Source organism: Paroedura picta, chromosome 3 (assembly GCF_049243985.1).
Source record: "Paroedura picta isolate Pp20150507F chromosome 3, Ppicta_v3.0, whole genome shotgun sequence".
Classification (NCBI taxonomy): Eukaryota; Metazoa; Chordata; class Lepidosauria; order Squamata; family Gekkonidae; genus Paroedura; species Paroedura picta.
Genome location: NC_135371.1, coordinates 135,630,607 through 135,651,396, shown reverse-complemented (window position 1 = coordinate 135,651,396; position 20,790 = coordinate 135,630,607). Strand labels below are relative to the sequence as shown.

The window sequence follows — 20,790 nt, the reverse complement described above, 5'->3', positions numbered from 1 at the left end:
CTCTGCCACGGAGGGGATTCCACACGGTAGGCTCGACGTTGTGAGCTGATCGGTGCATGGAGCCGACCGCAGTCGCCTCCCAAGCGCCCCGTGCAGTCAAGGTGGGCCAGCAAAACTCCACGGCCTATCGGTGGGCTTGCACGCGCGGCTCGAGACTCCTCCTGTCCGGACTGCTGCAACGGCCACGCGATCCCTTTGCAATCCTCTCGGCTCTCCGCGCGTGCAGAGGAAGAGCCGCAGAAGCTAGGCGAGATTTGTTTCGCGCGTGGGGACCTGGGTTAACCCGGACATCACCAGCTGGGTTTCTGGCAGCCGGACTAGAATGGGCCAAGAGATAACCGGGGGGGGGGGCACGTGGATCTTCCTCGCGCTGCCCGAAAGAGGGGCCCTGGAGGAGGCGCCCGGCCACGAGAGGCTCGACGCGGCTAGCCTGGGCGGCGGGTGGTGTTGGAGGCGCTGAGACATTCGCGCCGCTTGCCTCAACCGAGGCACGCTCGCCCCTGGCAACTACAATTCCCAGCATGCTTGGAAAGGGAGGCGGCAGGATCCCAGGGAAGGAGCGACCGCCCTTGGGACTTTGCCCATGCGGGGCTAGGAGCCGACGGCCGCGGGGCTGGGGAGAAGAGGGATGCCGCCGCGCGGGGGCTGCGCTCTGGGCCACGGCCTGCGAGCCCTCCTCTGCTCTGGGCGCGGCCGAAGCGACGGTGGCCCTCGCGGCAGCAGCCGGGGAGTCCGCGAGAAGAACGGCCGCCGGGGCCCGGGATGGGGCGAGGGGCTCGCGGGGACGGCTCCGCCCTGGCATCTGGCGGTGGCCGCCAACCTGAAACTGCCCGGGCATCCTTACGCCAGCCCCGAAGTGAGGGGCCGCTCGCCGCCACACGGGCCCCGGCACCCCTGCCCTCCTCCCTCTGAAGGCACCCCTCTGCTCCATAAGGACCAGCGCCACGCCTTGGAGGGGGCCTTCGTCCATCCGAAGTCCAAACGGCGGCGCCTTAGCGTCACCCCTAGAATCGAACATCGGACTCTTCTAGCCTGGTGGCACCCACAGCGTCCTCCCCGGGCTCCTGCTCTCGGGATGAGTGCTCACAGTTATCGCACAACGAGCCTCCCTGCAGAGGCCCAGCACCATGTGGTGGATCTGCGCAGTGACACGGTGACTCGGCCCAGCCCTGCAATGAGGCAAGCTATGGCTCAGGCCGAGGTGGGAGACGATGACTATGGGGAGGACCCCACGGTCAATGGTGAGTCTGGGGAAAGGAGCATCTCCAGGTATGCAAGGGCAAGTATGAGCCAGGTGGCAGGAGCACTGTGGTGTGCACTGCCTTAGGTTGGTCTGATCCCCAACAAATGGTTGACAGCTTATGCCCCAAAACCACCTTGGGTGCAGATGCAAAACCAGTCTGCCAAAGGAATGGCACACAAAGTATCAGAGAGACTTAGTATGGCAGCTGCTGCCCAGGAAACCCCTTGTACTGAGGACTTGTCATAACTCAGGAGGGAGAGGGGTGGCTTCCTGCGACTGACTACAGTGGGAGGGATATTTACATGCACGGCTCCTCTGGGCTCTAATAGTGATATTAAATATATTGTATCAAATAACAGGAAACTGTCAATAAACTCATTGTTAAATGTGAGACAAGTTCTAGTCACTTCAGTCAGGCAGTCCTGTGACAACTGGATAAGGAGATTTTAAAACCCAAAGCTAATCTACTATAGTGGCTGTGATCTTATCCATCCCAAACACAAGTGAAACCCCAGGCTCCCCTCCCTCCTCCTTTTCCCCTGCAGAGCTGCAGAGTGTTATTGCTGACCTCCTGGGAAAGGAAGAGGCTGTATTTGTGCCCACTGCCACCATGGCTAACCTCATTGCTGGTAAGTTTTTTAGGAAGTGGTCAGTGTTGGAACTGTAGCAGGAGAGATTCTGGGTGGTGCAGACTGGATTGCTGCATTATTATTAAACTAAGCAGGGTCAGTACTTCCGTCAAGGAAGGCTCTGCAGAGGAAGGCAACAGCAAGCCACCTCGGCTTATCACTTGCCCTGAAAGCCCCTTGCTGGGGTCAGCATAAGTCAACATTTTACACACACACACACAAAACACCATCAATGTACAATAAGGTAAAAGGTAAAGGTATCCCCTGTGCAAGCACTGAGTCATGTCTGACCCTTGGGGTGATGCCCTCTAGCATTTTCATGTCAGACTCAATACGGGGTGGTTTGCCAGTGCCTTCCCCATTACCGTTTACCCCCCAGCAAGCTGGGTACTCATTTTACCAACCTCGGAAGGATGGAAGGCTGAGTCAACCTTGAGCCGGTTGCTGGGATTGAACTCCCAACCTCATGGGCAAAGTTTTCAGACGGCTGCCTTACCACTCTGCGCCACAAGAGGCTCTGTCAATGTACAATAATTTTTTTTTAATTTTGTTACATTTCAATGCTGCCCTCCCTTGTGGCTCAGGACAGTTTACAATAAGAGATTTACAATAAAAGCTTGATGGAAGAGCTCCATTTTGCAGGCCCTGCGGAACTGTTTTACTTCTGGCAGGGCCCTGATCTCTTCTGGGAGCTCATTTCACCAAGTGGGGGCCAGGACAGAGAAAGCCCAGGCTCTGGTTGAGGACGAACAAGTTTCCTTGGGGCCAGGGATCACCAGCTTGTTGGAATTTGTGGAGCATAGTGCTCTTCAGGGGGGCGTAAGTGGAGAGGCAGTCCCTCAGGGCCCACAGTGCATATGGCCTTGAAAGGTGATTACTAAGACCTTAAGCCTGATCTGAAATCCACTCCATAGCCAGTGCAGCTGTTGGAGCATGGGCCAAATGTGGGTCCTCCACGGTGTTCCTGTTAAGGACCGTGGCTGCTGCATTCTGTACCAACTGGATTTTCCAGAGCAGGGATAAGGGTAAGCCTGCATAGAGTGAGTTGCAAAAATCTATTCTGGAGGTGACATTTCATGGATCATTGTGGCTAGGTGTTCTGGGGCCAGGTAGGATGCTAGTAGTTTAGCTTGGCGCAGGTGGAAGAACACTGCCTGTGCTATTCTTGTGACCAGTTCCTCCACGGAGAGGGAGATGTCAAAGGTCATGCCCGGGTTCCTGACTGAGTGTGCCAATGATAGTTGCACCCCATCCAGGCTGGGTAATCGCACTTCCTCACTGGGACCCCTCCTTCCAAACCACTTTGAAGGATTGAGTTTCAGAAGGCTCTGCTGGAGCCATCCCGTCACTCGGGCTAATGAGACTGGAGGAGAATCAGGGTGGCCATCCATCAGGAGGAAGAGCTGGGTATCAGTGGTGTATTGATGACATCCCAGTCCGAATCTCCCTACTAGCTGGGCAAGAGGATGCATAAAGATAGTGAACAAAATTGGGGAGAGAACCACCCCCTGTGGTACCCTGCGTGGGAGTTGGCAGCGATGGGATTGGTTCTCTCCAATAGGTACCCTCTGGCCATGACCTCAGAGAAAGGAGATCAGGCACTGAAGGGCCATCCTGCGTTTCCTGGCATCGGCTGGCAGCTCGTGGTCGACTGTATCAAGCACTGCCGTGAGGTCGAGTAATATCAGCAGTGCTGACCTGCCTCAGTCCAGACGGCAGTGGAGGTCATCCATGAGGGTGACCAGCACTGTTTCTACCCCACGGCCTGACTGGGCCGGGTCCAGGACTGAAGCTTCATTCAGCAATGTGGATATTTTTATTTATTTATTTATAATTAGATTTATGTATCACCGTTCCCATGAAGCTGGCTCACAGTGATTGGTCAGATAGTTGGTCTGTGGCAGCCCTTTTCACCACCTTCCCTAGAAATGCTAGATGCGAGACAGGGTGGCAGCTGGCAGGTTCCCACAGGTCCAGAATGAGTTCCTTTAGTATTGGCCATACCACTGCCTCCTTCAGCCCTTCCACGAATTTTCCAGTTGAGAATGAGAGGTTATCATTGGGGGGGGGGGGCTATTCTCCTAGCTGGCCTTTTGATTAGCCAAGAGAGGCAGGGGTCTAGGGGGATGTGGTTGGTCTCACTGAAGTCAGCACCCAGTCCACTTTGGTCACCTAGAGCAGGGGTAGTCAACTTGTGGTCCTCCAGATTTCCATAGACTACAGTTCCCATGAGCTTCTGCCAGCGTTTACTGGCAGGGGCTCATGGGAATTGTAGTCCATGAACATCTGGAGGACCACAGGTTGACTACCCCTGACCTAGAGTCTTCTGAAGCCATCAGGTATTTCCTTCAAAGGCAGCCAAGGGGCTTCTAGTTCCTTTCCTGTGTCTAAGGTTGGTAGAAGACCACGGCAGAGTGTTGAGACTTTATCCACAGAGTAGCTTGCAAATGCCTCACAGCTGATTCCCCATCCATTACTGTTTTGGTGCCCTTTTTCTGGGGCAGTGAGCAACTGAACTACCCTGAACAGTTGTGCTAGACACACATTTGTAGATGCGATGGAAGTCAAGTAAAAATCACGTTTTACTGATTTCATTGCCATCTCATAGGTTTTCATAAATGACCTATAAAACATTCTCAGTGCTTCGTTGCGAGTTTTCCTCCAAACTCACTCTAGCCGTCTCAGTTCCCATTTCATCTCACAAAGCTCCTCTGTATACCAAGGTTCCTGCTTTGTACCATACCAGAGGTGTCAGGAGGCAATCCCATGGTGTTAACCAAATTGCGTGAAAGCCATTGTTTATATTGGGTTTGGGGGAGCTGGTCTACGTGACAAGACCCAGGTGAGCATGTGCTGGAAGTTTCCAGGGTCCCGGAGGCTTGGACAATGCCTGGCCCAAGTGAGGGGATGGCCTCAGATGGGTTTGGACAAAGGTTTTAATGGCTCTGAGGAAGAAAGCGATTGGGCCTAGCAGGCAGGATGTGGGGAGGAGATTTCCCATGGCAGAGGGGCCAAGTGTGAAAAATGTTACAAGACAAAGGGTTTGCCTAGGAGCCCCTAGACAAGCAGGAGGAAGCCGGTCCACTCGCTTAGAAATACAATGGGGGGGGGGTTACGATGTGAGCTGATGTGAGCTTGAGCCCGGAGGCACCTGGGTCAGGCAAAGGCTGTCATTCCAAACCTAAGGCAGAGAGCAAGATTTCTAAGATGGAGTCTGGCCTGGCTTGGCCGACCCTAGCAGTGTCGTCTTGGCTTTAGCTCAAGCCTAGACTATTGTGGGGTGCCATTGGTTATAGAAGACAGTGTGCCTGTCAGTGAGGCAGGGACGGCAGTCAGCACCCGAGTGTGCCAGTCACTGACTAGCTCATCTAGGGAAGCGCCCAGAGACATCGGGTCCTGCAGAGCGTTCAGATCCATTTGGATCCATTAGTCTCCTCAGGCGAGCCAAAATCAGCTCGGCACCCAACTGTGGTGGGGATGGCATTCGTAGCATAGTGGTCTGACCGTGGAACAGGATTTGATGCTATCAGCTCTACTTCCAACCCTGCACCGAAGATAAGTCCGGGTTGGACCCTCCTGATAGGTGGGGCCAGTGACAAACTGTTGCCATGGCCAACACCAGGTCCAGCCCACGTCAGAGGATGGCAACTTGACTTGGACATCATAGTCTCTCTGGATCAGTAGTCTGGGGAACTATATTGTCCAGGCTGCCACCACTTCCAGCAGGGCTATCAGGGCATCGGGTGGTGAGTTGGGTGTGCAGTACACCACCCAGATGGCCAAGCTCTCAGCTGCATCCCACCCAAGGCCAACACATTCTATACTTGGGATCAATGGTGCAGGGAGGGCTCTGAAGAGAACCAAATGGCAAAAAAGGGACTCTGCCCCAAGGAACGTACTCTAGAACTAGGAAAGCATATTCACTGAGAGAGGAGAGCTCCGAGCTACTGTGCCTTAAAGGTATTGAAGAGAAAAAGCATGCATTCCTAACTGCTCTGACCCAGGTGAATTCCAATAGTGCGGTAAGCTGGAACAGTAATACCTCTTTTGGAGAGAACCAAATTCTTTCACCTTTTCTCCTTCCATACCCTGACATCTACGCACCCCTCCCTCAGACAGCCCCACCATGGACTCTCCCATTCTGACAGTTGCCCTCTCTTGTCACAGTCATGTGCCACTGTTGCAGACGTGGGGCGCAGCTTCTACTTGGGAGGGAGGCCCACATCCATGTTTTTGAGCATGGAGGGGTTGCACAGGTAAGTGGTGCTAGGTGAGACCTGGCTGATTCAATTCTGCCTTCTTTCAGCACATAGCCTTGTTCAACCTTTGGCAGGTTGTACTGAAGACCAGCTGAGGTTGGAGGAGGTTTTCATATAATGTGCCTTTTGCTTTTGGAGTCTTTTATAGATGTTTTAAAGAGAGAGCAAATTCCAAAGAATGACAGAATGCATATCCCAGTCAATGTGGGTTTTACACTCACACAAGGAATCATCTTAACTATGACATGAGAAAACTTCCAGTCCCTTGGATAGCGGGTTAAGATCTTTGCAAGAGATTAACTGCCCTGGTTTCTCTTAGCTCTGAAATCCCTTCTGGCATGCAATAGAATTTAATGGCATATTGGATTTGTGAGAACCCCAGAGCTAGCCTTATAGTTCTGTAGCTGTTCTCAAGGCAGTGCTAAGGGGGGAAAAACATTGCGGTGTAGTGGTTAGGAATGTGAACTTTGATTCCGTGTTCCTCCGCATGCAGCCAGCTGGGTGACCGTGGGCTCATCACAGCACTGATAAAGCTGTTCTGACTGAGCAATGATATCAGGGGTCTCTCAGCCTCAGCCACCTCACAGGGTGTCTGTTGTGGGGTGAGGAAAGGAAAGCAAAGGGAAGGGAAGGCGACTGGAAGCCGCTTTGAGCCTCCTTCAGGTAGAGAAAAGTGGCATACAAGAACCAACTCTTCTTGTCCAGCTTAAACAGGAAAAATGAGCTGAATGAGGAACCAGGTTAAAGCGAATTCATGGTGGAAAGATATACCTTCTAGCACATGTCCAGATGTGCGTGGGGATGGCTATAAAGGCTAATGATGTCAGTGTCTTGCAAAGGATTGATTGATTGACCATCGCTCTCAATCCAATTGGCTCACAGCGGTTTGCAACAATAAACATAGAATACAATAAAATCCTCACATTCCCATAAAATTCTCACAAAATTATTTGAATGGTGTGGTCTATGTCATATGGGAGCTAGGCCTATTCCACACACATAGGATAATGCAGTTTCAGTGTGCTTTGGCTGTTGGATTTTTTTGTGCAGAACAGGAAAATCTACTTCTAAAGTGCATTGGAAGTGCATTATCTATTTGTGCAGAATAGGCCCTAGTTTAACAGAGCTTTATCCAGGCAGGGAGATGGGGGGGGGGAGACTATAGATTCACACCTGGTACCATACTGCCCCCTACTGGCCATTTGTTTAACCTGTATTAGCTTCTTGGATTGTCAAGATTTCGTTGTGGGCAAGGACAATTTTATTTATTTATTCCCATTTATTGCCTGCCACTCCCGGACTGGCTGGCTCATGGCAGGTTATAATAATTACAACCCCACAATGAAACATATTAAAATCCTAATCAAGAAATCCTCAGTGGCATTTAATCTAAGCCCACCCCCACTGCCTTCCATAGCTTAGTGCACCCCTTCTATCTATCCTATGCCTGGGTGTGTGAGGGGGGGGGGAGATGGGATTTGGCATGGTGTCTCAGTTGAAGCAAGGAGGGGCCCATGGATCTTAAATCTCCCCAGCCTCAACCAAATATGTGGCAAAAGAGCTCCATTGTACAGGCCCTGTGAAATTGTGAGAGTTTCTACAGGTCCCATAGGTCTTTCAGCAGCTCATTCCACTAGGTTGGTGCCAGGGCCGAAAAGGCCAAGTGCACTTCCCTTTGGCTAGGGACCACCAACCGGTTTGCACCCGCAGAGTGAAGAGCCTTGTGGGAGGCGTAAGGAGATAGGCAGCCCCATAGGTTCCAGTTTGGTGTAGTGGTTGGGAGTGCGGACTTCTAATCTGGCATGCCAGGTTCAATTCTGCGCTCCCCCACATGCAACCAGCTGGGTGACCTTGGGCTCTCCACAGCACTGATAAAGCTGTTCTGACCAAGCAGTGATATCAGCGCTCTCTCAGCCTCACCCACCCCACAGGGTGTCTGTTGTGGGGAGAGGAATGGGAAGGCGACTATAAGCCGCTTTGAGCCTCCTTCGGGTAGGGAAAAGCGGCATATAAGAACCAACTCTTCTTCTTCTTCTTCTAGGTGCATGGGGCCCAGACCGCAAATGGCCTTAAAGGTCAATACCCAAACCTTAAACTTGATCTGGGATGTAACTGGCAACCAATGCTGCTGCTTCAGCACTGGCTAGATATGGGCCCTCCAAGGACCATAACAGCTGCATTCTGTGTCAGTTGCAATTTCCGGGTCAAGGATAAGAGAAGGCCAGCATAGAGTGGGTTACAGAAGTCAAGCCTAGTGGTGACAAGGAAGATAAGGTAGTTCCAGTTAGCTGAGAAACCACTGAAGGATGGGGGGTTCTTCCTTTTTACTGAAAATGAAAGCCCGCAGCTTCCTGGACTGGCAGGATACTCAGCACTGAGATGGGGTCTCTAAAATGTTCTATGTAAATGTTCCAAAATGTTTTATGTAAACCGCCCAGAGCCGTAGGGAAGGGTGGTATAAAAATATAAATAAATAAATAAACAAATAGATAAATAAATAAATAAAAGCTGGCCCTGCCTTAGAATCAGAGAGTTCCCCCTGCCCCCGATGGCGACTCTCTGTCCTTGACCTTGGAGCTTCTTCAGAAATCTGACCTCATTTTGACCTGTTTTATGTGAATCCTTTAAGATTCTTTCTATAGCACATTTCACTTAGTGTATATTTTTAATAACTCTGAATTTATCCTGTTGTTGGATTTAAGAGCAGTTATATTCCTGGACATTCGATTAACAGCCCACTGGTTAACAATAATCTCAACTAGATATGCAGAACTTACTTTGTCCTGAACTCTGGTAGAAACTAATATATCTGATATATACTTTGTAATATGTGTATCACCATCAATCCAACACTTGTCTGCATATCTGCAGTGAAACTGTGTGCCAGATCTCATTACATGGATACTGTTGGCTCATTTCACTAGTTTATCAGCACAAGGCATTTGTGATATACAGATCTCACCCTGTTGATACAACTTCACCTGCTCATTTTGTTCTGGAACAGGTGGCTGGAGTCCATTCAGAGATATTGCAGGATCTTCCAGATGGGACCATCAGTCTTGATGAACTGGAGCAGAAGATCCAGCGAAACCATGGAAGTCAGTACCACCCCCAGCCTGAGCTCATCTGTCTTGAGAACACCCATTGCTCAGCAGGAGGGCGGGTCCTTTCTCTTCAGTACTTGCAAGAGGTGAATGGCCATCCATCTTCAGTCCGACTCTTCTGACCTATTCAGATCCATCACATTTCTTGGCTAGATGGTGACTTTTCATCACTGGGGCTTGCTTGGAATAATCAGTCACATTGTTATTTTGTTGTTTTTAAATAAAAATCCTTGGCAGATTCTCCCTTGGTTGGGCTCAGTTTTGAGGAAGCCATCTCCTATCTGGAAATTTTGGCTCCTCTAAACTTTGGCACCTGCTGCTCAGCTAGATTCTTAACGCTGCCATGTAATGTTCTTCTGGAACAAGAGCCACCATTTGCCAATTTAATGGGGCACCAGGATCAGTGCACTGCATAAAGTAGTCCCCCAAATGCTCATGAAGAGAGCCAGGTAGCTTTGCAGGACCTATTAGAAGTCTTCAAGGTGCTGAGTTCCTTTCTCTATACAGGTGCATCAGCTTGCCCACCAGTATGGGTTGAAGATACACCTGGATGGGGCCCGGGTGCTTAATGCTGCTGTCTCCCTGGGAGTGCCGCCAACTCACATCGCCCAGCACTGTGATTCGGTCACGCTGTGTCTCTCCAAGGTGGGCAAGTGCTGCTGAGACTCCACAAAAAGTGGGCAAGAGTGCAAGTATAGCACCAAAGATGTTTGATCATGTGGCCCACTTAACCACAATCTATCTCAAAACTCTGTGGCCCTTCCTTGGACTGGCAGCAGAGGAGCAAAATCGGGTGTTTTGCCAGCATGTCGGGGGGGGGGGACCTTCTCCAACTATGGACGGGGTCTCTGGGAGGAATACCAGGATTGCTAAGGCAGAGGCAGGCAAAAACATCTGTGGCCTTGAAGGCTATGTTGCCTGTGATTGCAGTCCTCATTTCTCTTTGTATTCCTCAGGGTGTGGGTGCACCGGCTGGGGCCCTCCTAGCTGGACGGAGAGAATTCATTGCCAAGGTCTGGCGTGTGCGGAAGCTTCTTGGAGGTGGGATGCGCCAGTCTGGGGTTCTGGCAGCAGCTGCCCTGGTTGGATTGAGACATGTGGAGGAAATACTGCAGAGGGATCACAGCCATGCCAGAAGTTTTGCTGAAGGTACATGTCTTGTAAGGAGCAGGGGGAGACAAGGGCCCATCCCCAGGAGCAGGGTTCACTGTTCCGTTCCTCATATGCATAGTGAATTCACTGCCTGCCATACACACACGAAGCTGTACCGTGTCAGAGCATTGATCTGTCAAGGTCAGCACTGCATGTTTTGGCTCTCCAGAGTGTCACTTCTGCTACTACCTGATTCTTTAAACTGGATAAATACCTGGGACTTTCTGCCTACATGGGCCATGGCTACTCTCCTCAGGTGGGTCAAGATATTGTTCTTCTCTGATACTGGATTGGAGATCCCTCCCTTTCTGCTTTCTGTAGAGAAGCATCTTCCCATTGCCTGGTGAGGATCCCTGCCCATTCTCCCCGACATTCTCATGGGAGGCCTGGTGCCTGCAATGCCCCAGCCTTCCAACAACAAGCATCTTCCCTTGCAGGAGTCTTCAGCCTTGGGTCTCCTCTCTGCTCTGTGAACCCAGCTTTGGTGGAGACCAACATCGTCATGATGACAACGTTGGCATCTTGGTTGGCTCCTGCCAAGCTCTGTGAGCTCATGGAGGCGGTGAGTGAAGAGGAAGTTGCTGCCACAGGCCAAGCCACTAGCGTGCGGCTCTTCCCATGGGGTGAGCGCTCCCTGCGTGCAGTCTGGCACCGTGACATCTCTGTTCGTGACACGCAGTTGGCTCTCAGCAAGTTGCGCTTTGTACTGGGCAAGTGTGAGCGGGAGCATGCGCACGGATACTGAAGCCAGGCGTAAACTGGTGGTTTTGAAACTCAGCATGTAAGCCTGTGATTGGTCAGCACAGCACAACCACAATGCACCTGCAGAGGCTCAAAGAAAAGCAGGGTCCCGGCCTCTAGTCTGGCTCAACAACTCTCTTATCTTCGTTATAAGCATTGCTGGATGCTCAGCTGCATCAGCCCGAGACAAAGCTGACAACCTCTCTGTCCTGACCCAAATAATATCTTCAGTTATTACACAATAAGCTTTCCACAAAAGTGATTCTGGTGACTTAATGACCTACCCCCTGACCTGTTCCTCTGCCTTGCTTCCTGCTGAAGATGATGCAGGGCTTTGTTTCCCAAGAACACTCCAGCTGCAGCACTTGGGGGCCACTCTCGTGACTGCATTGTGGCTGGAGGACTCCACCTTCCACTGCACAGGTGGGGCCTTCGGGCTTTGCACTGCTCTGTTCATGAGAACTTCTGGAAGCAGGACCACTTGGTGGCTATAGGAAAGGCACAAGAGGCCTAACAGAGCAAACAGCCTGCGTTCACTTCCCTCTGATTCCTTAAGAACACTTTGCAGATGCCCTGAAGCACGGTGATGCTTTCAGTACCTGTGTTAACTTTGGGTAAATAGCTGGGCTGTGAGCCAGGATGGCCAATTGGAATCTCTCTGATTGGAGGCACTGTCCTTGTAAATATCAGGGGAATTCTGCTGTCTTTTTGGCCTGCTGTAAGCTTCCTGGTTGGATATTGTGGGCGACAGGCATGACGGACTCTGAGGTCCTGGCCTTGGGGTGACCCAGCAGGGCTCAGTCCTGCATTCTGATGTGCCCTTTTAGGCTGCCTGCCTTCCCAGCTCCTGTCTTGGCTGTAGCACTGTAGGCTTCTTTTTGCCTGTCTGAAAGGAACTGGCATGGAAACAGCGAGTCTTCCCGGAGCCTTTTATTTAGAGTTCCCAGATGCATCAAGCAGGACAGACAAGGGCAAGCCTGGCGGGATATTAACTGCACATATCAAGGAGCAGGGCAAAGGGGCTGTGGCTGCTGCCAGTGGTTGGGGGGGGGGGAGGCTGCATGGCCTTCGCCTCTTGCCTCTGTTCGCTCTGCCCGCATATCAGCCATTGAGGAAAGGAACTCCAAAGCACAGCCCCATGCGGTAGCCTGCAGGGACTGCTTGGCAACGGGGGTTCCTCCTCCCATCTGCCCACTTACTTGAGCACAACCACAGGGAGATCCAGCCTCTTTGCGGCCACCTCCCCTGGTTCAGTAACTCCATGCATATGTTGCCGTTGCAGGAGGTGGGTGTGCTGTCAGAATGTGGCGCAAGGAGGATACTCGTGAAGGGCAGGATGATGATAAAATACCCTGGCAATGCTGCACCCCCTCCTCCCCACCCCCTCCAAGGATCAGATGACCACTGAACACGGATCAGGTCTCAAGCTGAGTCCCCAAGCAGCCAGGAGAAAGAGGGTGCCAGCCAGGACTTCAGTGCCGAAGGAGAGCCAGGCGAGCTCCATGGACCAGCCAAAGGCAATGCGGACGTGCTCAAAGCGCTGACGGTCAAACATCTGCACCGTTTCTGTGAATGCGGCCCTGGAGTAGCAGATGTAGATGGTGGTCCCTGCTAGGGTCAACAGTGCTAAGCAGGGAGGAAAGGGGGAAGCATTAGTAGAGCAGCAGGTTCAGCAACAAACAGTCAGTTCAGCCAGTGACCACAAGTAGACCCCCCTTGCTCAGGACCAGGGAGCTCGAGTATTGTCTCTTCCCCATTGTATCCTCACAACAACCCTGCAAGGTAGGTTAGGCTGAGAGAAAGTGGCCCAAGGTCAGCCAAGGATTTCCATGGGTGAGAGTTTGTCTGAACATGCGCCTGCCCAGTCACAATTCAGTATTGCCTACTACACCACACTGGTTCACTGTCCAGTTTATAGAACACGGGGAATTGACAAAACACTGGGGTGGCCACCATCATCATACCCCGATTGAGAATTTCCAGAGGCAGTCAAATGATTGATTTTGGAAAAGAGCAGCCTGGCCGAGAGGGATCTTCACCGTGATCAGCAAGCCCCTAATTCTTCTGTGAATTGGTTCCATTTCCAATTCCACTTTGCACCCGACTGCAAGCCTCTCAGAGAACAGCCCTTGGCTATAAACCCCTGGCATAGGATCATACTTAGCCACTAGTTTTATCAAAGAGCCACTTTGTCATTAAAGTAAGGTGGAGATTTCTGGTGGAGGGATCACTTGAGCATGAAATTGGGGCCACTGCGGGTGGGCAGGTAGGTGTGACTTCCTGCATTGTGCAGGGGGTTGGACTAGATGACCCTGGAGGTCCCGTCCAACCTTATGATTCTATCACTTAGGTCTTATTTCTAATCCTCAAAGTGACCTGTGTCTGGACCCAAGTGTTACAGCATGTAGAAGCAGAGGCTGAGTGCAGGTTCCTGCGTGATGGAGAATATCAGCTAGATATATTCCTGGTAGTTAACAGAGCGCACAATGGCCTAGAGCAGGGGTAGTCAACCTGTGGTCCTCCAGATGTTCATGGACTACAATTCCCATGAGCCCCTGGCAGCAAACACTGGCAGGGACTCATGGGAATTGCAGTCCATGAACATCTGGAGGACCACAGGTTGACTACCCCTGGTCTAGAGCACAGTAGAGGCCACAGGGTCCGTGTGTGTGCAGGGGGGGGAAATAACAATCAGAGAGCCTTGTACCTTTTCAGACTAATACGAGTTCTTTATTATAAGAACTCCATTTCTAGATAGGATAGTGAGGAGAGAGATTTCTAATCTATTCTGGCTAACTAGGATGGAGATGCAGGAATCTCTCATGATGCTTGATGTCAAGATGGAGATCTGGCAGTATGAGGAGTGCAAGGAGGTGTGGAAAAGAGCAGGAAGATCCCCTGAGAATAGCAAGCAGGAGGCAGCACAAGGTTTGTGCCTCCGTGTGGAATTGGTCTTTGAGTTAAGGTGCAAGTTGATTCACCCGGCATTCCCCAGCCTAAATGAAGCTGAGCCTTGCCTGCCTCATGAGCCCAATGTCTCCATGGGAAACAGCATTTCCCGTTGAGCAGCAGCAGCAGCCATCATGGCAAGGAGGACCACGAGAGCCAAAGCCAAAAGCAAACAGGGAGGATAAAAAGCAGGGGCCTCTGGATCCTGGACTCACCATGGTGGGGAGAGAGCTTGCAAAGCAACAAGACGAGACCTGTGGGGCCTCACCCTTGGCTAGGCTCTGCAGATGGGAGGCCGTGGTGGGGATGCTTGCTTCAAGCAGGGCTGCTTCTTGGAGGCCCTCCTTAGGCACAGGGTCTTCCCACACACAGAAGGCGAGGCTCTGTGGCTCTCGCTTCACTCCTTCGCACTCTCCCCACCCGAGCAAAGGAGCCGTGCATGGGAAGCCAAAAGGCCTGCAAAGGAAGCATGGGGGGTGAGAGCGAGGAGAACTCTCAATGGATGTGGGCCATCCTGTGCCTCACTCCTTTGCATGCTCTCCCTCCCACCCAACAGCAAGTCCCCGCAGATGGGAGGTGACGGGGGGGGGGGGGTACTTGCTTCCAGCATGGCTGCTTCTGGGAGATGCTCAGTAGGCAGGTGGGACGTGGTAGTGTCTGCTGATTTCGCTTTCGCTCTGACTGCCCTCGTCGCTGTTCTCCACAGCAAATAAAGCAACTGTCCAAAGCACTAGGCTGCCGTATTCTGGGAAGCCAGAAAGCGAAAAGACGGTGATAGGCTGCCCCGCAGCACCCCCAGCCACTCTCTGCTCCCACTCCACCGGCAGCAAAGGCAACTCCCGGCCCCCTCGGGGAGGGCTGCCTTCCTCCTGGCTGCTGGAGACTCCTCACAGTGGCCTGTGCTCAGGTGGGAGGAAAACACCATCTGCCTACCTCACCATGGAGACAGCATGGGCAGGACGGGCCAGGAAAAGCCAGGTGTGGGAGATTCCTGCCCATTCTCCACATCACCCAGCTGACTCACGCTCCCTGCAGCTGAGGCAGAGCAGAGTTGCAATTCCAGCCCCCTGGCCACAGCTAGAGATGTTCCCACATTTTAAAAAATCACCACCAGGACTGAGCTCTAGACAAGATCTCCCTGGCACTTGACACACCGTCTGTGGGTGCAGGCAGCACAAAGGGAACAGGATCCCTGCCACTGCAGCCCACAGTACTGAAGTCTCAAGTGAGAAACAACAGTAACTCAACTGGGTGGGGCGGGGGAACAGGTCAGGAGGTAGGATTGAGAGTACAGTTCTCATGGCAATAAGAATCTGTCCACAACAAAAATAGTCATTAATTGATACCTTCACTCTGGTCAACTGGTAGCCACAACCTGGTGCTAACATGGGTTCTGCTAAATACGCTCTAAGGGCCAGACCTGAGGAAGCATTCTAAGGTGTTTTGCCATGTGCAGCCAATGCTAGAAAGACAAGGCTCCCCCACCCCACCCCCACTGTAGATGGCATCACTCACCCCCCTGCAAGAAATAGCAGCTTGTAAACAGCAGAAAACGGGAGCTCCGGGCCAGCGAACTGGCAATACCACAGATCCAAGCGAAGACAAGCAAGATGAGGCTGAGTGGCAGCAGGACCACAAAGGCCCGGTGCATGCCTGGCAGAGAGACAGAGTGAAAGGACATCAAATACAGGGATCTAGCTGCATTTAAAAGGCTGGGTTACATGGTCTTCAGGGTAACTGCAGCCCTGTAATCCTGTCCTGAGACATTTCAGGGATACAGCCATTATTTCCACCCTTCCCAAATGCAGACAAAACATCTCAAACCATATGCCAGATAAAGAGGCTGCCAACCAACCATGCCTTACTCGGGGGTGCACCCTCTTCAGTTTCCTTCAGTTCTTAGCGAAACCTATGTGATTCCTTTACTGAGAAGCACTTTGGGGAGGAAGCTGGCTTTGAACTGGACATTGCTCCGAGGTAGCTTGCACAGGCTGGTCTCCCAACTGCTAAGGTGAGGTAGGCCAGAGATTGTTTCAGGTTTAGAGTGATTTAATTGTCAATAACTGTATGGGAGAGTAAGAAGCCAGGAACTGAGAATCCACTTAAGAAGCTGCCCTTGCCCAATGCGTGATCAGAGCCACACAAAGAGACTCCATTTCCAAGGCCGCCTATTCATTCTATACCTAGGAAGATTGCTGAATAGAGTTGGCCTCTGTCAAAGGCCCAGCAATACATCACGTGGGCCAGCAAGATTCATTTGCCCCCCTTCTCCTTTCTCTTGTACTTGTCAGTATAGCTAACTCATCTGTTTTAGATGTTTTAGACTTTTAACTATTTCATGTGTATCGTATTTATTTTTAGCTTGTATGTTCTGTTATGATGTACCCCACCCTGAGTTCAAAGAGAAAAGGCAGGAAATAAGTATGAGAAATAATAATAATACTTACAGATAAGATACTGGAGTGATGCTGGAACCTGCCAGCTCTCAGCACCAAATGGATCAATGAGAGGTATGCAGGCGTTCCGTCCTGAGGAGAGGGCAGAGAAAGGAACGGGAAAATGCAGGGAATATCGGCAGGCCAGAGATTTACAGTGAGCAATAGGGGAGGGGGTGCCTCACTTTCTGCAATTCTAATCCAAAAGGGATATTCTGCCATTTGCACAGAAAACCTATTGGGGCTCTGCTGTGAACTTGAGCCGTTGATTCAGGAGGCACAATAGGTTCCCCATGTGAGTTAGCAAGGGGTCATTTCAGTGTAAACCCAATTGGGGTGCCAAAAGCTAGGCTAGGATTTGGGGTGATATTTGAGGTTTCCTACCAAAAGTGTGGACTGAAATGATGGTTAGGGTTATTTTTCTTTATAAATAATTCTTTATTCTGTCTTTTCTCACCACTGTGCTACAACCCCTTTCTCTGAGTCCACTCTCTGGGGCCCCCTTACTATGCTTCTCCAAGCCAGGTGCTGGAGCCTCCTGCATACTGCAACTGTCTGGAAACCCAGGCCTCACCAATCCAACCAAGTGCTCATTGAGGGGAGATGAAGTCACAGCGTGGGCATCTCTGACACTGAAGAAAGCATTCCATGAACTGGCCAAAGGGGCTCTGCCTCAGGAAGGCTTTGGCCACAAATAAACCCGCAGTCAATCCCCCTTGATGCGCCCCTTTCAGAGTCTCCGAGAAAGCACTGCTAGGGACCCATCCCCTCTACATCAGCAGGCACAGGGAGGCAAAGCACCAGCAGCCCCTCTGGGCAGATGGCATAGGTAGTGCAGCAAAAATAAGGAGAGTTTGATTTTCGTACCCCACTTTTCGTGACCCCAAAGAGTACCAAAGTGGCTTACAAAGCCGCCCCCTTCCTCCCACAACAGACCTGCCAGGGAGGTGAGGCTGAGAGAACTGTGACTCGCCCAAAGTCACCCATCTGGCTGTATGCGGAGGAGGGGGCACTCAAAGGCGGCTCTCCGGAGTAGAGTCGCCGCTCTTTCCCCACTCCACCCCGCTGGCTCTTTCCACGGAGGCGGCCACCGGAGAAGAGAAGGCTGGCAGGAGGGAGGGAGGAAAAGCCATCAGCGGGACCGCCGCAGCCTTCCAGCCTCTTACCCCCGCGCGGCCAGGCAGCTCAGAGGACGCGAGGCGGCTCCCGGCAGCGTGAGAACGGCGCTCCTTGGGAAGCGCACGGGCTCTGGGCTCCTCTCCGCTCTGCCTACCTTCGCACAGCCGCCAGAGTCCGGAATGGGAACTCAGCCTCTCCGCCTCCCAAGCGCTGCCGTTGCGGCCGGCCGGCTCCACGCGGATCAAGTACCAGTAGTCGGTGCCCAGGGCCACAGCCAAGAGGGCGAAGCTGAGGATCCCGCTGAGCGCCGCGCCCAGGCAGAGGGCGCCCGAAGACGCCGCGCACCGGCCCGGCCCCATCCCGTGGCTTCCCCGCCAGCGCCGCCGGAGTGGGGCACGTGGAGAGGGTCTGCTCCGGGCACCGCCCCCCTCGGCCAGCCTTGCGCGGACACACCCCAAAGCCGGCGGGGCCCAAAGGAGAGGCAGGACGAAGAGGGGCGGCTCTAGGACTCCGGGAGGGGGGAGAAATTCTATGGGCCAGGTACCTTCAAAAGAGAAGTCCGGAGATGGGGGGGGGGGGAGAGAGAGATAATGGAAATAGGAAAGGTTGTTAGGCAGTGGATCAAGGGAAGAAGAGTTGGTTTTTATACCCCGCTTTTCACTACCCGAAGGAGTCTCAAAGACCGTTTATGCACTGGAGGTTTCATGCCGGGCTGCAGGCTGGAGTTTTAGTCGTGGCAGGTTGCCTCACCTCTTCCTGCATCCACATGGGGAAGCACTTGGCCCAGTGCACCTCATCCGCCCCCCGATTTGTGTTCCTGCATGGAAGCTGGGGCAATGAAGTTCCCAGTGCATAAACGGTCAAAGTGGCTTACAGTCGCCTTCCCTTCCTCTCCCGACAACAAACACCCTGTGAGGTAGGTGGTGCTGCGAGCTCTCAGGACTGTGCCTAGCCCAAGGTCACTCGCTGGCTGGTGTGGAGGAGGAGTGGAGAATCAAACCTCTGCTCTCCAGCACTGTTAAAGGCTACACCAAGCTGGCTCTGCAAGGTAGAATATTCAGATCTGTTTCACAGAGTGGGCTACCTATAATGCTGGATGAAATAGTGGTAGCAAAAGTTTAGTCAATTTAGGTTGGCATGGAGACAAGCTGCCAATATACAAAAATCTGGGCTCCTCTTTAACTGAAATAGGCTGGTGTCACTTGAGAATCAAAGAAGGCTCCAGAACAGCTTTTTAACTTCAAGGGGAAAGTGGAGAGAAACTGAAGAACATCTGATTTAGCAATGAGTCATGTTGGAAGGATAAAATGATAACCAGACAGGCTAATCTACTCGGGGACAAAATAGAATTTGATCTCAAGTCTCAGGCTTTATGCTACTGGTCTCTGATCTTTATCTGCTTCATCTATTTCCCTTTTACCTTTTTAACACGCTCCAGTTGCCATTCTTCTTTTTGCTCTTCTCTTGTAAGAATATTATGCAAACTTTTCACATACTGTTTCCATATATTGTTTTCTGTGCAAGCATTCAAATATACAGCTATCAAATTTTAAACTGCTAAGATAACCAAAATAGAGTGCAAACATATCCATTACAGTAAAGGGCGATGTTATCTTAAATCCTTATATAAAAGTTATTTGTAGCAAGTAATGAACATTCTGAACAAGAATAAAAATAAAAAAATATCTTATCTCCTAATAATCATTTCAGTCATCATTAAGTCACCAACAGAACAGTTTTATATTATGTATTAAAATTTGAGTTTTATAAGAAGGGGAGGAAGAAAAGTGATGAGGGAGAAGGACGGGGAAAGGTAGGGGAGGATAGAGACAACAAAAAAGAAAGGAAAAAGGAAAGTTGTGGGAAGGAATTTTTAAAATATGGGAATAAAAGTTTTCAAAAGGAAGTTTATATCAATTAATATTAAAATTAATATTGGGAGGGGGAAGAAAACAAAATAAAAAGGTCTGTGAACAGCAGTAAATTAGCATACAAATACAAACAGCCATGAGAACAGAATTTGAGTCCAGTGGTAAAGTTCAATTCTGGATATAAGAGAGAACTGAAAGACTTAGCATATATAGATGCACACTCCTTCAGAAAAATGGAAATTTCTTCAAATGTTACATATAGGCAGGGGGATTAATTGCCAGGAACAGCTAATTACAGTCAAGCTGCATAAATAAATGGACAGTAAATATAGCTAAGATTCGAAAAACACATTTGGTAAAATATGTGAATAGCAACAAATTAGCATACAGATAATAAAGGAATTAACAATGGATGTGAGAACTGAGTTTGAGTCCAGTGGCACTTTTAAGACCAACAAAGTCTAATTTCTAGGTATAAGTGAGAACTGAGTGATTTAGCATGTGTGGTGAGAGAAGAAGTTGATATCTTTGTTAAGCCCAGGGGGTTCCATTGTCCTCAGTGCTGCAATCTCCCATTCCAATTTGTTCCTGAAATCCCTTTGCAATAAAACAGTTACTTTGAGGCCCCCCATTTAAGTGGCTTAGGAGGTTCAAAGGTTGTCACACTGGTTTCTCAGTTTTGTGATATTTGGTGTCAAATTTGTGTCAAGAGCAAGGTCATGGCTCACTTTGGATTTTAAAAGCCTTAGGTTCAATGACCAGCTAAAAGGTAATAGATGGCATGAGGCCTCCACCTCAAAACCTGCTGCCAAAGTAGGCAAAACTGACCTTGTTAGGCCAATAACCTCACACTCACACACAGAGTTCACACGTTTACTGGCATACTAAAATTAAAATAAAAGAGCCTCTTGTGGCGCAGAGTGGTAAGGCAGCCGTCTGAAAGCTTTGCCCATGAGGCTGGGAGTTCAATCCCAGCAGCCGGCTCAAGGTTGACTGGGGGATACCTTTACCTTTACCTTTAAAATTAAAATTGAATAGTAAATAATAAATACCAATTATTGCCAAATACCACATGTCGGAACCAGCCAACAATTGGTAGCCCCTGAAAGAAGATTCAGAGTCGTTGTGCCTTTTCATCTAGGTAGGAGCTGAGGGGAGTCCGAGCAGAGTTTCCCTGTCTGGGAATTGAGTGCGCGCTCTTTCTCTCTCTCTCTCTCTCCTACCCCGTCTTTATTGTTACAGTCTTCATCCCCCTGTACTCTGTGCGTATGCTTATCTCTACTACAAG

The 20,790-nt window shown here is 50.8% G+C and overlaps 2 protein-coding genes across 4 annotated transcripts; one reads left to right on the top strand and one right to left on the bottom strand.

Annotated features, from left to right (window-relative positions):
• The first annotated feature begins 466 nt into the window (after positions 1-466).
• Positions 467-11,833, top strand: LOC143832949 (uncharacterized). Its single transcript, XM_077328107.1, has 7 exons — positions 467-1,241; positions 1,789-1,872; positions 6,040-6,128; positions 9,136-9,321; positions 9,743-9,880; positions 10,192-10,384; positions 10,825-11,833. Exons 1-7 carry the CDS (start codon positions 629-631, stop codon positions 11,130-11,132), a joined length of 1,611 nt encoding a protein of 536 aa, XP_077184222.1. The 5' UTR covers positions 467-628; the 3' UTR covers positions 11,133-11,833.
• A 205-nt stretch (positions 11,834-12,038) lies between these two features.
• On the bottom strand, positions 12,039-18,106 carry TMEM235 (transmembrane protein 235). 3 transcript variants are annotated; one of them, XM_077328108.1, is made up of 4 exons: positions 17,786-18,103; positions 16,525-16,605; positions 15,593-15,730; positions 12,039-12,754 (listed from the first exon to the last, which is right to left on the bottom strand). In XM_077328108.1, the coding sequence occupies exons 1-4, from the start codon at positions 17,988-17,990 to the stop codon at positions 12,522-12,524; spliced, it is 657 nt and encodes a 218-aa protein (XP_077184223.1). In that variant the 5' UTR covers positions 17,991-18,103; the 3' UTR covers positions 12,039-12,521. The 3 variants fall into 3 exon arrangements, with proteins under 3 accessions (XP_077184223.1, XP_077184225.1, XP_077184224.1); XM_077328109.1 differs by lacking the exon at positions 12,039-12,754 and adding an exon at positions 14,693-14,822 and having other exon boundaries at positions 17,786-18,106; XM_077328110.1 differs by lacking the exon at positions 15,593-15,730 and having other exon boundaries at positions 12,522-12,754; positions 17,786-18,106.
• Positions 18,107-20,790: the final 2,684 nt, after the last annotated feature.